Here is a 13,029-nt window from a genome sequence, read left to right as displayed (position 1 = left end):
ACCAAGTACTTAGAGCAGGGTAGACCTACTAACTGCAGAGAAGTTGCCAGGTTTCCAAGCTCTCAAGAAGTTAGGAATCTTAATTTGTGGCATTAAAAAACAAACAGGTTCTCACCTTTGAAGACACAGAAAGGGTTAAACATTGTGCAGGTGAGGCTTCATTAGATCAGGTGATTATTATTTTTTTGTCATCCCAGGAGGCAAATCTCTGACGGGTTCAGCACAAAAGCTTAAAATATTTTTTAATGAGCATGCTGGAATAAATGCAACCAGCCACAGCGGCAGAAAGCAATGGTTGTGTAAGACATGGAATGGCACACCAAGAGGACAGGTGGAAGAGTCCTTGAGGTGCTCTGCCCTCCTCAGCAATTTCCGTGCCTCTGACTTAACAGGGTTACCCTTCAACACTACAAGCAGATATGCAAGCTGCTGAGCAAGAATCCAACCAGATGAAGAAGACCTACTGTATTTTTCCATGTATAAGACTAGGTTTCCCCCCTAAAAAATAATGTCAAAAATTAGGGGGCATCTTATACTGTACACGGCTACATCTCCCCCCATTTTCTTAATTCTGGGTCCCCCAAAATAGGGGGCGTCTTATACATGGGGGCGTCTTATAGACGGAAAATACAGTAACTGGAAAGGCTAAGTGAATGGACAGTTTGGGATGACAGCAAGTGGTCTGTACAAGTAATTCTGTACCCATAATACCTTTACCATAATACTGCTACATCAAAGTTCTCATCAGTTTTTGCCACATACAACTGTGCGAAGGGGAGAAAGGTGCTGTATCCTACCTCCAGGATCAGAGGTGGCACACCTCTGTATACCAGTTGCTGGAGTGCACATATCCTACCTCCTCCCAATATCTGGTACCTGGTTGGCCATGGTGGGAAACAAGATGCTAAATCATATCAGCTTTTGATTGGATCCAGCAGGGCTCTTCTTATATCATTAACTACTTTGGGGTCAACCCCTGCCCCCCCCATTTGGCAGAACTATTGTAGCGTAATATAAACTACCAACTAAAGGACAATTAATGCCTTCTTAATTACACACATTTTGAAGCCCAAAGAGAACATTTAGATGCTGGTACAGATAGATGTGCCATTAAAATTAGGGCCGTACAAGATGCTTTTCACACAGTTAGCAATTGAATTAATGGCCTTTTTAAAAAAGGAACTTAGTAGGCACAGGGATTCAGTATGAATTGGCAGGAGAACAGGGAGCTTTAACCTCTTACTGCTGCTGCAATCCTTATCTGGATTGGGAGTTCCACACCTGCCATTTGCAGTGGAAGAAAAGCTTCCAGATTATACATGGACAAGTCTTTTAGAAGGTTTTAACAATGTATTTGGATGGCATGCATACCTGTGGTATGATAAGGTCAAAGCACATAAAGCATTTAAAAACCATATTGTCAGGAAAGCATTGTTTAATGTTTGGATAAGATATAAGGACCTATTGGAAAATAAAACCCCAAGGTGGCTGTCACCGATGGAAGCGAAGGCTCAGAAAAAGCTCAATATGGAGGTCAAATGGCCGAAATATTGGGAAATTTTGGAACAAGAGGGAGATAGACTGAAATTGCAGAGTTTTGAGAAATTAAAAAACAAAGTGCGAGACTGGCTTCATTATTATCAGATAATGGAGGCATACAATTTGGACAAAGAAAATTGGCCTCCAGGTGGAAAAATCAAAATTAGAAACAGAACTGTTAGAACCCAAAACTAAGATTTTGTCAAAGATGTATAACTTGCTGTTGAAATGGAATACACAGGATGAAACGGTGAAATCTGCTATGATTAAATGGGCACAAGATGTTGGACATAACATAATGATGGCTGACTGGGAACAGTTATGGACCACAGGTATGAAGTTTACGGCATGTAATGCCTTAAGAGAGAATATTATGAAAATGATATACAGGTGGTACATGACCCCAGTCAAAAATCTATCATTTGCCCGATAGTAAATGTTGGAAATGTAAAGAAACTGAAGGTACATTCTTTCACCTTTGGTGGACGTGCCCAAGGATTAAGGCTTTCTGGGAGATGATTTATAATGAAATGAAAAGGGTATTTAAATATACCTTTCTGAAGAAACCAGAGGCCTTTCTCCTGGGCATGGTCGGCCAAATGGTGCCAACGAAGGACAGAACTTTTTTTATGTATGCCACAACAGCAGCAAGAATACTTATTGCAAAGTATTGGAAGACACAAGATCTACCCACTCTGGAAGAATGGCAGATGAAGGTGATGGACTACATGGAATTGGTGGAAATGACTGGCAGAATCCGAGACCAGGGAGAAGAGTCGGAGGAAGAAGACTGGAAGAAATTTAAAGACTATTTACAGAAATATTGCAAAATTAATGAATGTTAGAATGATGTCAGAATGAAGTTAAGTGGTTTAAGCAGCAATGTTATAAAGGTGTATGTAAAAATGGATTGTTAACAGGTAAGAATCCAAAGTTATAATATATTATGTTAAAGGACTAAGATAAAAACAAAGAGGGAAAGAAATTGCTGAATTAACTAACTGAATTGGAATACAAAAAAGGGAGGCGTGAGGAGGTCAGGGAAACAAGGAAATGAATGTAAGGTATGGAAAGACTGATGTATTTTTTAAAAGTGTTTTTTATCTTTTTTGTATTTGTATTTTTTCTTTTATTTTTACTTTTGTCTTTCTTTTTCTTCTTTTTTTTAAATTCATGTAATTCTTTTCTTTGAAACCTTAATAAATATCATTAAATATATATATATATATATACATGGACAAGTCTTCACTTGCTCAGAGGTGGCCACTGGCAAGCAAAATTCAGGATACTACTGAGCCAGTGTGGTGTAGTGTTTAAGAGCGGTAGTCTCGTAATCTGGGGAACCGGGTTTGCGTCTCTGCTCCTCCACATGCAGCTAGTTACACTTCTTTGGGCTAGTTACACTTCTTTGAAGTCTCTCAGCCCCACTCACCTCACAGAGTGTTTGTTGTGGGGGAGGAAGGGAAAGGAGAATGTTAGCTGCTTTGAGACTCCTGAAGGGGAGTGAAAGACGGGATATCAAATCCAAACTCTTCTTCTTCTTCTTCATAGACTCTGAACATGGGGTCAACTTGTCCTGGGGCAATGCACCTTGGGAACAAGCAAAATCAAACTGTGCTACCATCAGCTTTGTTTCTTAGAAATGGAACACGTCTTTCTTTTGAAGTCTGAATATATCACCTCATCACTGTATATCTTTCAAATGTACCAAATTGATAGGTAATGGAACCAATTTTCTCATTATGTAAACTCAATACCAGAATGTACTTAGTGGCATCCTCTTCCAACTGCACCTACTGGACTGTCACAACACTCTTTAGAACTGGATCTCAGAACTTGCGAGTAAGATGCAGAAGCCCTTTTCAGAAAGGAAAGTGAATATTTGGGACTTGAGGATATTTCAGACTTTTCTTTCTTGGCACACTCTGCCAGCAGATTCTTTTGACAGAGCTCTTTCTGTTCTTTGCTACCTTACAATGAACCCAATTTCATATGTCAGATATTGGGAGTGTCTAATCGGTTAAGCTGACTCCCTGGGAACTTGGGTCACCCTAATTGGCTGAAAGAATCATCTGGTACGATATGACTCCCTGCCATTCCGAGCAGCCTGGAATACTTCACTAAGAATGAAAGTGGTTAGAAACATGAAGCTCCCACACAGAAGCTAAAAACGAAACACTGAGGAATGTTTCTCAGTTAAAACACGCCAGGCAATATTATTTAATTTGACATATTCAACACTGCCTCTTAACCAGAATGGTTCATGAGAGGGCTCACAGTGTGCAAAAGGCATGCATTAAAGCCACAGTAAAGAGCAATAGGTAACAAATAAAAATCAGATAACGACCTGCATCAGAATTAGTTAAAACAAAGATGGTTGGGGAAGCTGAATCTTTTAATTTCTGCTAACAGACTGTTGTTAACTACTGGCCATTCCTTTCCCTACATTTCAGTAATTGCTGGTGGTGTAAACTGATGTAAATCAATTAGGTAGCACTGACCACCTGAATTTTTGATGTGGGAGTTGTACCACTCACCAGATAGAGTGAGATATGCAACAATTAGTGCTTTTAGAGGGCGGGCTTCTGCACATTTGTCATTATTTACAAAACACTAGTAGATGGAGTCCTCCATTAATTGGCAAGCACAAAATATAAGTGGTTACCAATGGAAGTTGCAGAAATGGTATGAGCGGAAACATGCTTATACATGCTGTGCACATTATTATACTTAACTAAAATATGAAAGTCAGCTACGTCCCTTTAGTTCATTATCCATTCCCAGCACTTTAACAAGTTTGCTGCCGAGAGCCACAGTTTTCACTGTAAAATCCTCCAGTTATGTTTGCCTGCATAGTTTCTGTCTTATGTATTTTCATAAACAAGTCTTAAATTACACCTGAAAACTTTAATGAGAGAAAGGAAGGAGAATTGGTGAATAGTCTTTGTTTTTAAAACAAATGCAATAAAGCATTGCAATAATGTTTTAAAAATGGCTTCTGAATTCAAAATTCCAAACCACTACCAAATAATGAGTTATGCTCAATGGAAAATATTGTTTAGAAACTTTTGGCAGAGTTTTATCCTGATGTTTGCAGCATCAGCACATCAATGTTTAGAATGAGACATCAAGAGATATACCATCAAGCCAAAGAGCAACACTTTAGAATTGGAGAACCACACTTACAGAGTTCCATACCCGCTAATGTAACATGATATCAGGGTTTGCATAGTTAATACAAGCTTGCCAGTAAGCCCACGCTACTCAGGAAAGCTAGGGCTTTGTCTGTGTGAAGTCTCCAAACAGTTTTTTTTTATATAAATGTCAGAATTTTAATTCCCCCCTCCTCCGTTTGCTGACAGCAATGTAATCAAGAGGTATTCTGTGAAAAATAAGGGCCTCTCAGACACAAGGTACAGAACAATATTGAGCTACAACTATCCTGATAGGAGATTGCAAAGGGTGGTGATCCCATTACACAGCTTCCCCACAAAAAAGGCAAAACTTCACAGCAACATCATTTTTTTTCTTCCACAAGTCTGAACCCCACAATGAGGATATCACACATTCTCATGCACATTTTCCACAGCCAGGCTGGACAAGTTGATTTCATTCTCAATACAGCTGGCAGGTATAAAGCATAAAATAGTAGTATTGTCAACCAGCAGCTAAATTCACCAATGCTGTCCCATCCTTCTGACTGTCCCGTTCCAAAATGCTGAACCCAGCATACCAGTCTAAAGTAGGACTACAACTCCCATCTTAGCCGACCACGGGTCATGCTGACTGCAGCAGATGGGAGTCCAACAAAAGCTGGTAGACCAGAAATCAACCTGACCTAAAGGCTTTGTGTAACAAAACAGTACGGCTCAGTGCAATATGGTGACCTCTACACAATAAGTACAAGTCAGAATAAGCTGCACCTTAGGTACTCACACATCTACATGTAATGGGGCCTGGATGTATATTGTTTTCACAATGTGTATACACACACATATGTTTCCCCCCACACACACACACACTTCCTATAGATAGTGCTTTAGGTATGAAGAAGAGCAAGAAAAGACATGGCTATTATGTTTGCTGGCTGATCAGCTGAAATCCATTCCTCTCTCAAAGTGGCTCCTTGCTCTGTGAACAGGATTGCAAAGGAGAGAATGAAGATACCAATATAGCTCTTGCAACAATCATTTGGGATTTGAAAGTGATCCTTCTTTGCAGCCTCAACCTTACATGGCTTTGTAAAGTTTATCTAGATGTAAACTGGAAGATTTATCTACATGTTAAGGATTTCTCATTGCATCAAGCAGGCTTACTTCCAAAGTACACATTGTTAGGATCTGACTGTTTGCGATATTTTAGCACCTCGGTACACATAATGCATTGCTAATGAGTGTTCCACTTTCTGAAACCTTATTCCTTTATATGTACTTCACACCCTCTCTCACCATATACCGTAGCTCTAAAGCCACAGGTTTGCTCTCAAGAGGCACATGTATGTGCTAAGAGCTTTGCAAAAGGAGATATCCGACAACATGACTATTTTCTGGCATAGTAATACATATTACAACTCCAACATTAGCACTTCCACACATTCTAGCACACTGAGGCAACTTCTGAGATCACCTGCGTCTCTTATGCTTGTGTCTTTTGTGATTAATGCAGAAACAGATAATCTTATCTGCAAAAGGTATCATCAACCATTTTCTCTTTTCCAAACCAAGTAATAACTGAACAAGGAGCACAGAGCATAAACGGTACACCTTGCCAACAATTACAAGTGACATACACACCCCATGGTTTTTCTCATTAATTGGTAACAAGAGATGCTCGAATCACACATTCTGAAACTGGCAAACCAATCAGCATTATACCATCTTTAGAAACCATGTGCAACACCCCCCTCTGGTGGCTGGACCACAGGGAATGGTGCTGGGCCACATCTCTCTCAAAACTCTTTTCTGTGGCCAAGTGTCCCTTGAACTTTTCCATTCATCTGAAGTACTTCGCAGATGGTGGATCAGATCACGAACTGGAAGCAGCACAGTTGGAATTAAGTAATGCATCTCAACCTGTTACCTCTCAACCTATGTTAAAAAGAATAAAGAGTAAGCACTGAAGGGTGCATAAAGCCTTCCACTCAGCACTCTATTCATATGCTGGCTGTTGGAAGCTGAATGCACACCAAGCCAAGCAATACAGCTGCATCACAAGGTACCCATTCATTTGAAGTGAACCCCGGTGAGTCTGCTTCTGAAAGCAAACAAGTACATCACATGGAAAGTTACATGAGTGGGTCACATATACTCTACTGCAGTTAAGTCTGTAAAAGCAAAATTCAGTTAGCTAGTGATTCTTACATGTAATGATCATCTGCTACAAACAATACAAGTATGACTGACTGGTGACCCCAGTTAAAGATTTTCAGTATGGACCTGATGCTGAACAAAATCAAGAATTTTGCTTGTGTGATCTTTTGGGTTCTCTCCTGGCCATTAAAAAATAAATATATCTCCGCACTGCACAACCATAGCAAAGGAGCTGAGATTAAGATGTATAACAAAAAGAAAAAACTTATGAAAGTCTGATTTCCAGAAGTATTCCAGCTTTATATAGTTTTGTTTGCTTTGTTTTTTCTTTGCACACATCCTAAACAAAACTCACTAGAAGATAAAACGGATTCCTTTTTCAAGAGTAACAGCACTTTCCCTATTTTCACTGCTTGCATCTTAAACGATCTGCTCCTTCATTTATATAACCTTCACGCCTTCCCAAGATTCCCATTCCAGTCTGCCAAAGACACCACTAACATTATTTTCCATTCTAGAAAAGCCTAATTCTACATTACGCACATCATTGAAACAGAGCTCAAACTTCACAGCCTACTTCTGCATAGCACCAAAGTACTACTTTCTCTATATGGAGAATTAGCAAAGTATTCTATGCTTAACATAAGAAACACTGAACTTCTCCAGTTCCCCCCAGTTCTTAGAAAAGGCATCCCTCTCAACAGCATTTTAACTATAACAGACCTCAATATGAAGTTTGGGTTTCAATCAGCACACTTATGTACAATCATAATTTAATCAATAAGCTCCAGGACCATCAACCAGCTCTAACAAATAATGCTCTCTCTTAATAATTCAACATAGGAATCCAAAGTGTGGACATTCCCTCTGTTAGCCACTTGCCACGCTCCACTCTAAAGAACTCAGTCCCACAGTAACCACAGATTTTTAGGGCCTTGTACAAACTGTCCCAACAGAAATAAAAATCCTCTCCCTCAAGGAACGTAAACCTGAATTACTGACCTGCCACAGTGCAAACCTGCAAGAGGCCAAGACAGGGAAAGGTAACCAGATGGGATTATGTTAAGTTAGACCGAACAGCATGTTATAATCAAAGGGCCTACCTTTTCTTAAATTATCAGCCTGCAGAAGCCAGATGGTACAGCTAAGTAAATCAAAGCCATTCTTCACCTTCCCAAGTCCCTCGATTGGGCCCAAACGGAAGCCACCTCACATTAAGAGTGGGAAATCTCTCTACTTCTCAGCTCCACTCATCCTGTCACATTCCCCTCCCTCCCCTGCGGTGAAGACCAGGGCTACCTGTCCCTAGACAAAGCCACAACACCCCCTCCTTGGACCCCCAAGAGGGCTGGCATCATAGTCTCCGAGCCTCTTCTCCTCCCCAGGCTACCCAGCCTATTACTCCCCCTCACCTCCGACCTCCATCTTGCCAGTCTGGAATGTGGCTTCTCTTCACCTATGGCTCCCCAGAAGGCCCAATCCATACTACCGCTTTGCCAGCTCTCTGGGAGACCGGCTCCAAGGGGCAGAGAGGGGGGGGGTGGAGTGAAACAGCCCGCTTAAAAGACCTAAAGCCAGACCCTGTAAAGAACAAGAGTAAGGATCAAACCCTTCCGAGGCCCAGGAGCCTGCCTTTGGCACATACTTTTAAGAAACACGAGCAGAGCACATCAGGCCCCGGGCCTGCCTGGTCTGATCTCCAGTGATCTCCTGTAGAACTGGGAGGGCGTGGCCAGAGCAGAACCCTCAGCACACAGGCCTGCTGCCCTGCGCCCGATTGGCTGTTTCGCTTCGTTCAAGTTTGTATAACAAATCAAAACTAGGTGACTGAACACAGTTACAATAATACTACTTTATTATTCACACCCTGTCCATCTGGCTGGGTTTCCCCAGCCACTCTGGGCGGCTCCCAACAGAATATTAAAAACATGATAAAAGATCAAACACCGAAAACTTCCCTAAACAGGGCTGCCTTCAGATGTCTTCTAAACGTCAGAGAATTGTTTATTCCCTGGACATCTGATGAGTGTTCCACAGGGCGGGGGGTGGGCACCACTACCGAGAAGGCGCTCTGCCTTGTTCCCTGTAACCTTACTTCTTGCAGTGAGGAAACTTCCAGAAGGTCCTTGGAGCTGGACCTCAGTGTCTGGGCTGAACAATGGGGGTGGAGACGCTCCTTCAGGTATACTTCAGTTATAAGGGTCCTCTGTACTCCCCAACCTCACCAGCTTCCGGGCAGTTGACTAGGGGGACTAGGCTAGTCCCCTAAATGTTCCTGGTAAATTAGAGTATTAAAGCATTAAAGCCTGGCACCTCCTCCTCAAAGCCCAGGAGACTTCTGCCCCCCCCCCCCGGCAACCATCCTCACAAGGTGGTGCTTCTGACCCAAAGTGTTCCCCTACAAAAAAAATCACTGCATGTCACTGCTTCCGTGTTTAGAATTCATGTCTTTATAAAACTAATTCTTCTTTTAGTTTTTCTCTACAGGATTCTCTTACGTTGTTCCATCAGGGTAGTGTGGGGGCATCCATCCACAGCAGGGTCATCTTCTCCAGCTGAAGTACAAAGAAGTATGCATGGCCACAACACCCAGTTTTGTAGAGGTGCAGTGGATAACATTATTTTGTAGACCCTTTTCACCAGTGTAGGAAATAAATGGCCACCAGATGGCACAAAAAGCATCCATTTTTTTTCCTTTTTGTTCAGCACTGTTAAACTACAGTATACATTATTGTGTCAGCTATAGCTAAACTCCACGCTATGTTTGGGCAATGGACAGTGTAATGGTTAGAATGTCCAGGCTACAGAAACCTAAGTTCAAACCCCCATTCAGCCATGAAGCTTGATGAGTGACCTTGGGCTAGTGACCAAGTTGTTGTGAAGATAACAGGGAGGGCTGGGTAAAGAAAGGAGGACCGTGTACATTGTTTTGAGCTCCTTAGAGAAGTAGAATATAAATGTAATAAATAAATACAACAGCAAAGCTCTTAATGGGGGTAGATTGCTGACAATATATTACATCCGTTTTCAAACATTTGGATGCATTGCCAGTGTGCTTCTAAGCACACATCAAAGTATATTTTTGATATTTAAAGCCCTGAACCAAAGTTATCAGAGGCATACCACCAGTTTTTTGGGGTTTTTTTAGATTTGATATCCCGCTTTATCACTACCCGAAGGAGTCTCAAAGCGGCTAACATTCTCCTTTCCCTTCCTCCCCCACAACAAACACTCTGTGAGGTGAGTGGGGCTGAGAGACTTCAGAAAAGTGTGACTAGCCCAAGGTCACCCAGCAGCTGCATGTGGAGGAGCAGGGAAGCGAACCCGGTTCACCAGATTACGAATCTACTGCTCTTAACCACTACACTACACCACTATTATGTCCTTGGGAACACTGGAAAAGCAATGCTTAACAGTTCCCTTGTTTGTTGCAGGAGGATGAGGGGTACTCTTTGGAACACTATCCCTAGGGAATGCATTTAACGAACTCTTGCATCAGCTTTCAAAAGTATAATGTTTAAGATCCTTTTAGGAGGGTGTTTGGGTTAGAGGCATGTCCAATGGTTGCATTTTCTCCTTGTTCTTAATGATTTGCGTTTTCTTTTTCTTTTTTTAAAATTCTGTCAGCTGAAATGACTTTTGAAGTCTAAACAAGCAAGGTTAAAAGCTGCTAAATAAATAGCGAACACATAAGACCGGGTACTGTATTTGTAGTTTCCAATCTTCCATGTACGAGAAATTCATCAGGAAAGAGCCAAAACCCAATCACTGTATCGTGCTACAATAAGGCTCTGGCCTGTAAGTCTTATCTAACCTGATCAATACAATTATTAGCCATTACTCCTTTGCAAAAACGTTACAAGTGGAATGGCTCACAACACAATCCCACACTTGAACCACAGGGCAACAGAAGGTTAAACTTCAAGTTTGTTCTCCTAATTAGAATTGCCAGAAAACATTCCACAGGCCAGGCGCTGATAGTCTTAAATGCATCATGGCTGAAGAACGTGCCTGATCTGGTCTGTGGATGCCCAAACCACTCTCCTATTCCTGCCAAAACTACAAATGCACTAATTTGTAATACTCCCTCACTTATCCACCAAGGTTTACAGCATGCTACAGTTAGCAAGAGGCAGTAGTCACTCAAGCCAGCTTGTCATTGTCATTTAGACAGCTTCTATCTCCATTTAAACATAATAGGGTTCTCTTGAGCAATATGTCCAATCTTTTTTTCCCTTTTTGTAATTTAGTAGACAGACCCCTTTACAGTCTTTGGTCTGAAATCACCTCTTGATTAACCTACTAACAAACAGAACAGGTTGATCAGGAAACGAATCATTCTAGTCAAGGATTTTAGTACTCAGGGTCAATGCTCAGTTTTACACATTAAAACTGGAAGGGAAGGGAAGTTGCTACTGCAGCCACCAGCATATGAGAAAAAAAGCAAGCTGGATCTTCTTGAAATTTCAGTTTATTTTGCTGCCTTCCCAATTCAAAACAGCAACAAGGGCAGGGGCTAAGAGATATAGAAAGCAACTCCAGGAAATGTTCCGTGTTTCTGTTCCATAATAATAAAATGCATTTTAAAAGATAACCTAAAATACTTGGAGCAACTAACAAATCAGGATAAGATCTAGCTGATATAAGAATAAGAAGAGTTCTGTTGGATCAGACCAAAGACCTATCTAGTCCAGCATCCTATTCTCAAAGTGGCCACTCAGACCTATGGGAAGTCAACAACCAGGTCACGATCACAACAGCACTTTCTCCCCTTGTGCTTCCTGACAAACCCTATTCAGAAGCTCATCACCTCTGACACGTGAGATTATACACAGCCACCATGACCAGGAGCCTTAAAGATGGTGACCATCACATTTGTGACAGCATGTAGTTTAACTATGCCCTGAATGAAGATATACTTCCTTTTGTGTGCTGTGGCACTTCCAACATTCAACATCTAGTTCTATTTTTATGAAGGGGAGCAAAACTTCTCTATCAACTTTCTCCACATCGTACTGCTAGATCAGTCTACAGATAGATACAGATTGTGGAAATTTGATGGCTGCTCCCTCTGCACCAAGACCACAAGGCAACAGGATGAGGTCCACGCCTGAGAAAAAGAGAAAAAGAGCTTGGCATGGAGGCAGTGGAAGAGTCAAGCGTGTCTTTTAGGCGGTCAACCCAGGAGAAAGGGAGCATGAAGCTAGTAGCACAAAGACCAAAAACATTTCCCAAATCAGAAGCAGGACTTATGAACTATATAACCCCACCCCCATTGCCAATCCTCTCGTTTTACACCTCTCCCACACCAAACCCCTCACAACTGGCTCAATCCCCACCCACAAGATGGGCAGAAAACCTTCCCCTATCTCCCCACTTCTGCTTCATTTGCAGATTTCCTTCTGGCAGCAGCAGGGAGAGGGCCTCTTCATTCTCTTGCCGCCGCCCCCCCCCCCTCTTTGCAGATGGTAACAGAGGGAGCTCAGCAAGGCCTGTCCGGGTGGCCAACTCTGCCACTTTACCTGCCTGGGCCGCTGACCTGTTTCCTCTACACACACCCATATTGTGGTAGCAATGACAGAGAGCGCGTAGGAAGGCTTGCCTGGGCTGCCCACCTGGTCTGCTTGCTCGCGCTGCAGGCCTGAGCTGCTGGCTTTCTTTCTTCCGTCCACCCCAGGATGGCAGTGGCAACAACAGTGGGAGCACAGGAAGGTCTGCCTGTGGTTTGTGAATGCCTGTACACTTGTCTGTGTGATTAGGGATGAGTGCAAATATAGTGTAGAGAGATGTTGCAGGTTGTTGCATTTGCTCACCCTCGGAAATTACCCACCTGGTGACTAACCTGTCTGCAACACTTCAGAAAGCAACACAGAATCTTGGAGGAAGTGACAAGGAGAACAGCACTTAAGGGTTTGGGCTACCAAATCTTTTTCCCAGAAGAAGCCCCTACGCCCCTTATCGGCAGCAATCCAAACAGAAATTCAGCAGGTGACTCCAACAAGAGTCCGCTGTTGGATACCCACTTATCACAGTCATAGAATCATAGAATCATAGAATCATAGAGTTGGAAGAGACCACAAGGGCCATCGAGTCCAACCCCCTGCCAAGCAGGAAACACCATCAGAGCACTCCTGACATATGGTTGTCAAGCCTCTGCTTAAAGACCTCCAAAGTAGGAGAC

At 42.3% G+C, this 13,029-nt stretch overlaps 1 protein-coding gene and 1 long non-coding RNA gene across 4 annotated transcripts in view; one reads left to right on the top strand and one right to left on the bottom strand.

Moving 5' to 3' along the window:
- Positions 1–13,029, bottom strand: part of PRKACA (protein kinase cAMP-activated catalytic subunit alpha) — a 60,110-nt gene that overhangs the window by 39,077 nt on the left and 8,004 nt on the right. Inside the window, exon 1 of one of the 3 annotated variants that reach the window (XM_082213639.1) lies at positions 8,494–8,590. The exons of 1 other annotated variant lie outside the window; for it this stretch is intronic. In XM_082213639.1, coding sequence (XP_082069765.1) covers position 8,494 — 1 coding nt within the window. In that variant the 5' untranslated portion in view covers positions 8,495–8,590. Of the gene's footprint in view, positions 1–8,260; positions 8,289–8,493; positions 8,591–13,029 lie in introns of those variants that run through there. One more of the 3 variants, XM_082213637.1, reaches the window with a different exon arrangement.
- On the top strand, positions 8,351–9,529 carry LOC309527116. Its single transcript, XR_014217111.1, has 2 exons — positions 8,351–8,444; positions 9,323–9,529. It is a non-coding gene; the product is annotated as an uncharacterized lncRNA (long non-coding RNA).

Source organism: Podarcis vaucheri, assembly GCF_965113315.1.
Source record: "Podarcis vaucheri genome assembly, chromosome: 2".
Lineage (NCBI taxonomy): Eukaryota > Metazoa > Chordata > Lepidosauria > Squamata > Lacertidae > Podarcis > Podarcis vaucheri.
The sequence above is the reverse complement of the archived record's forward strand: the minus strand, read 5'-3'. Positions and strand labels throughout refer to the sequence as shown.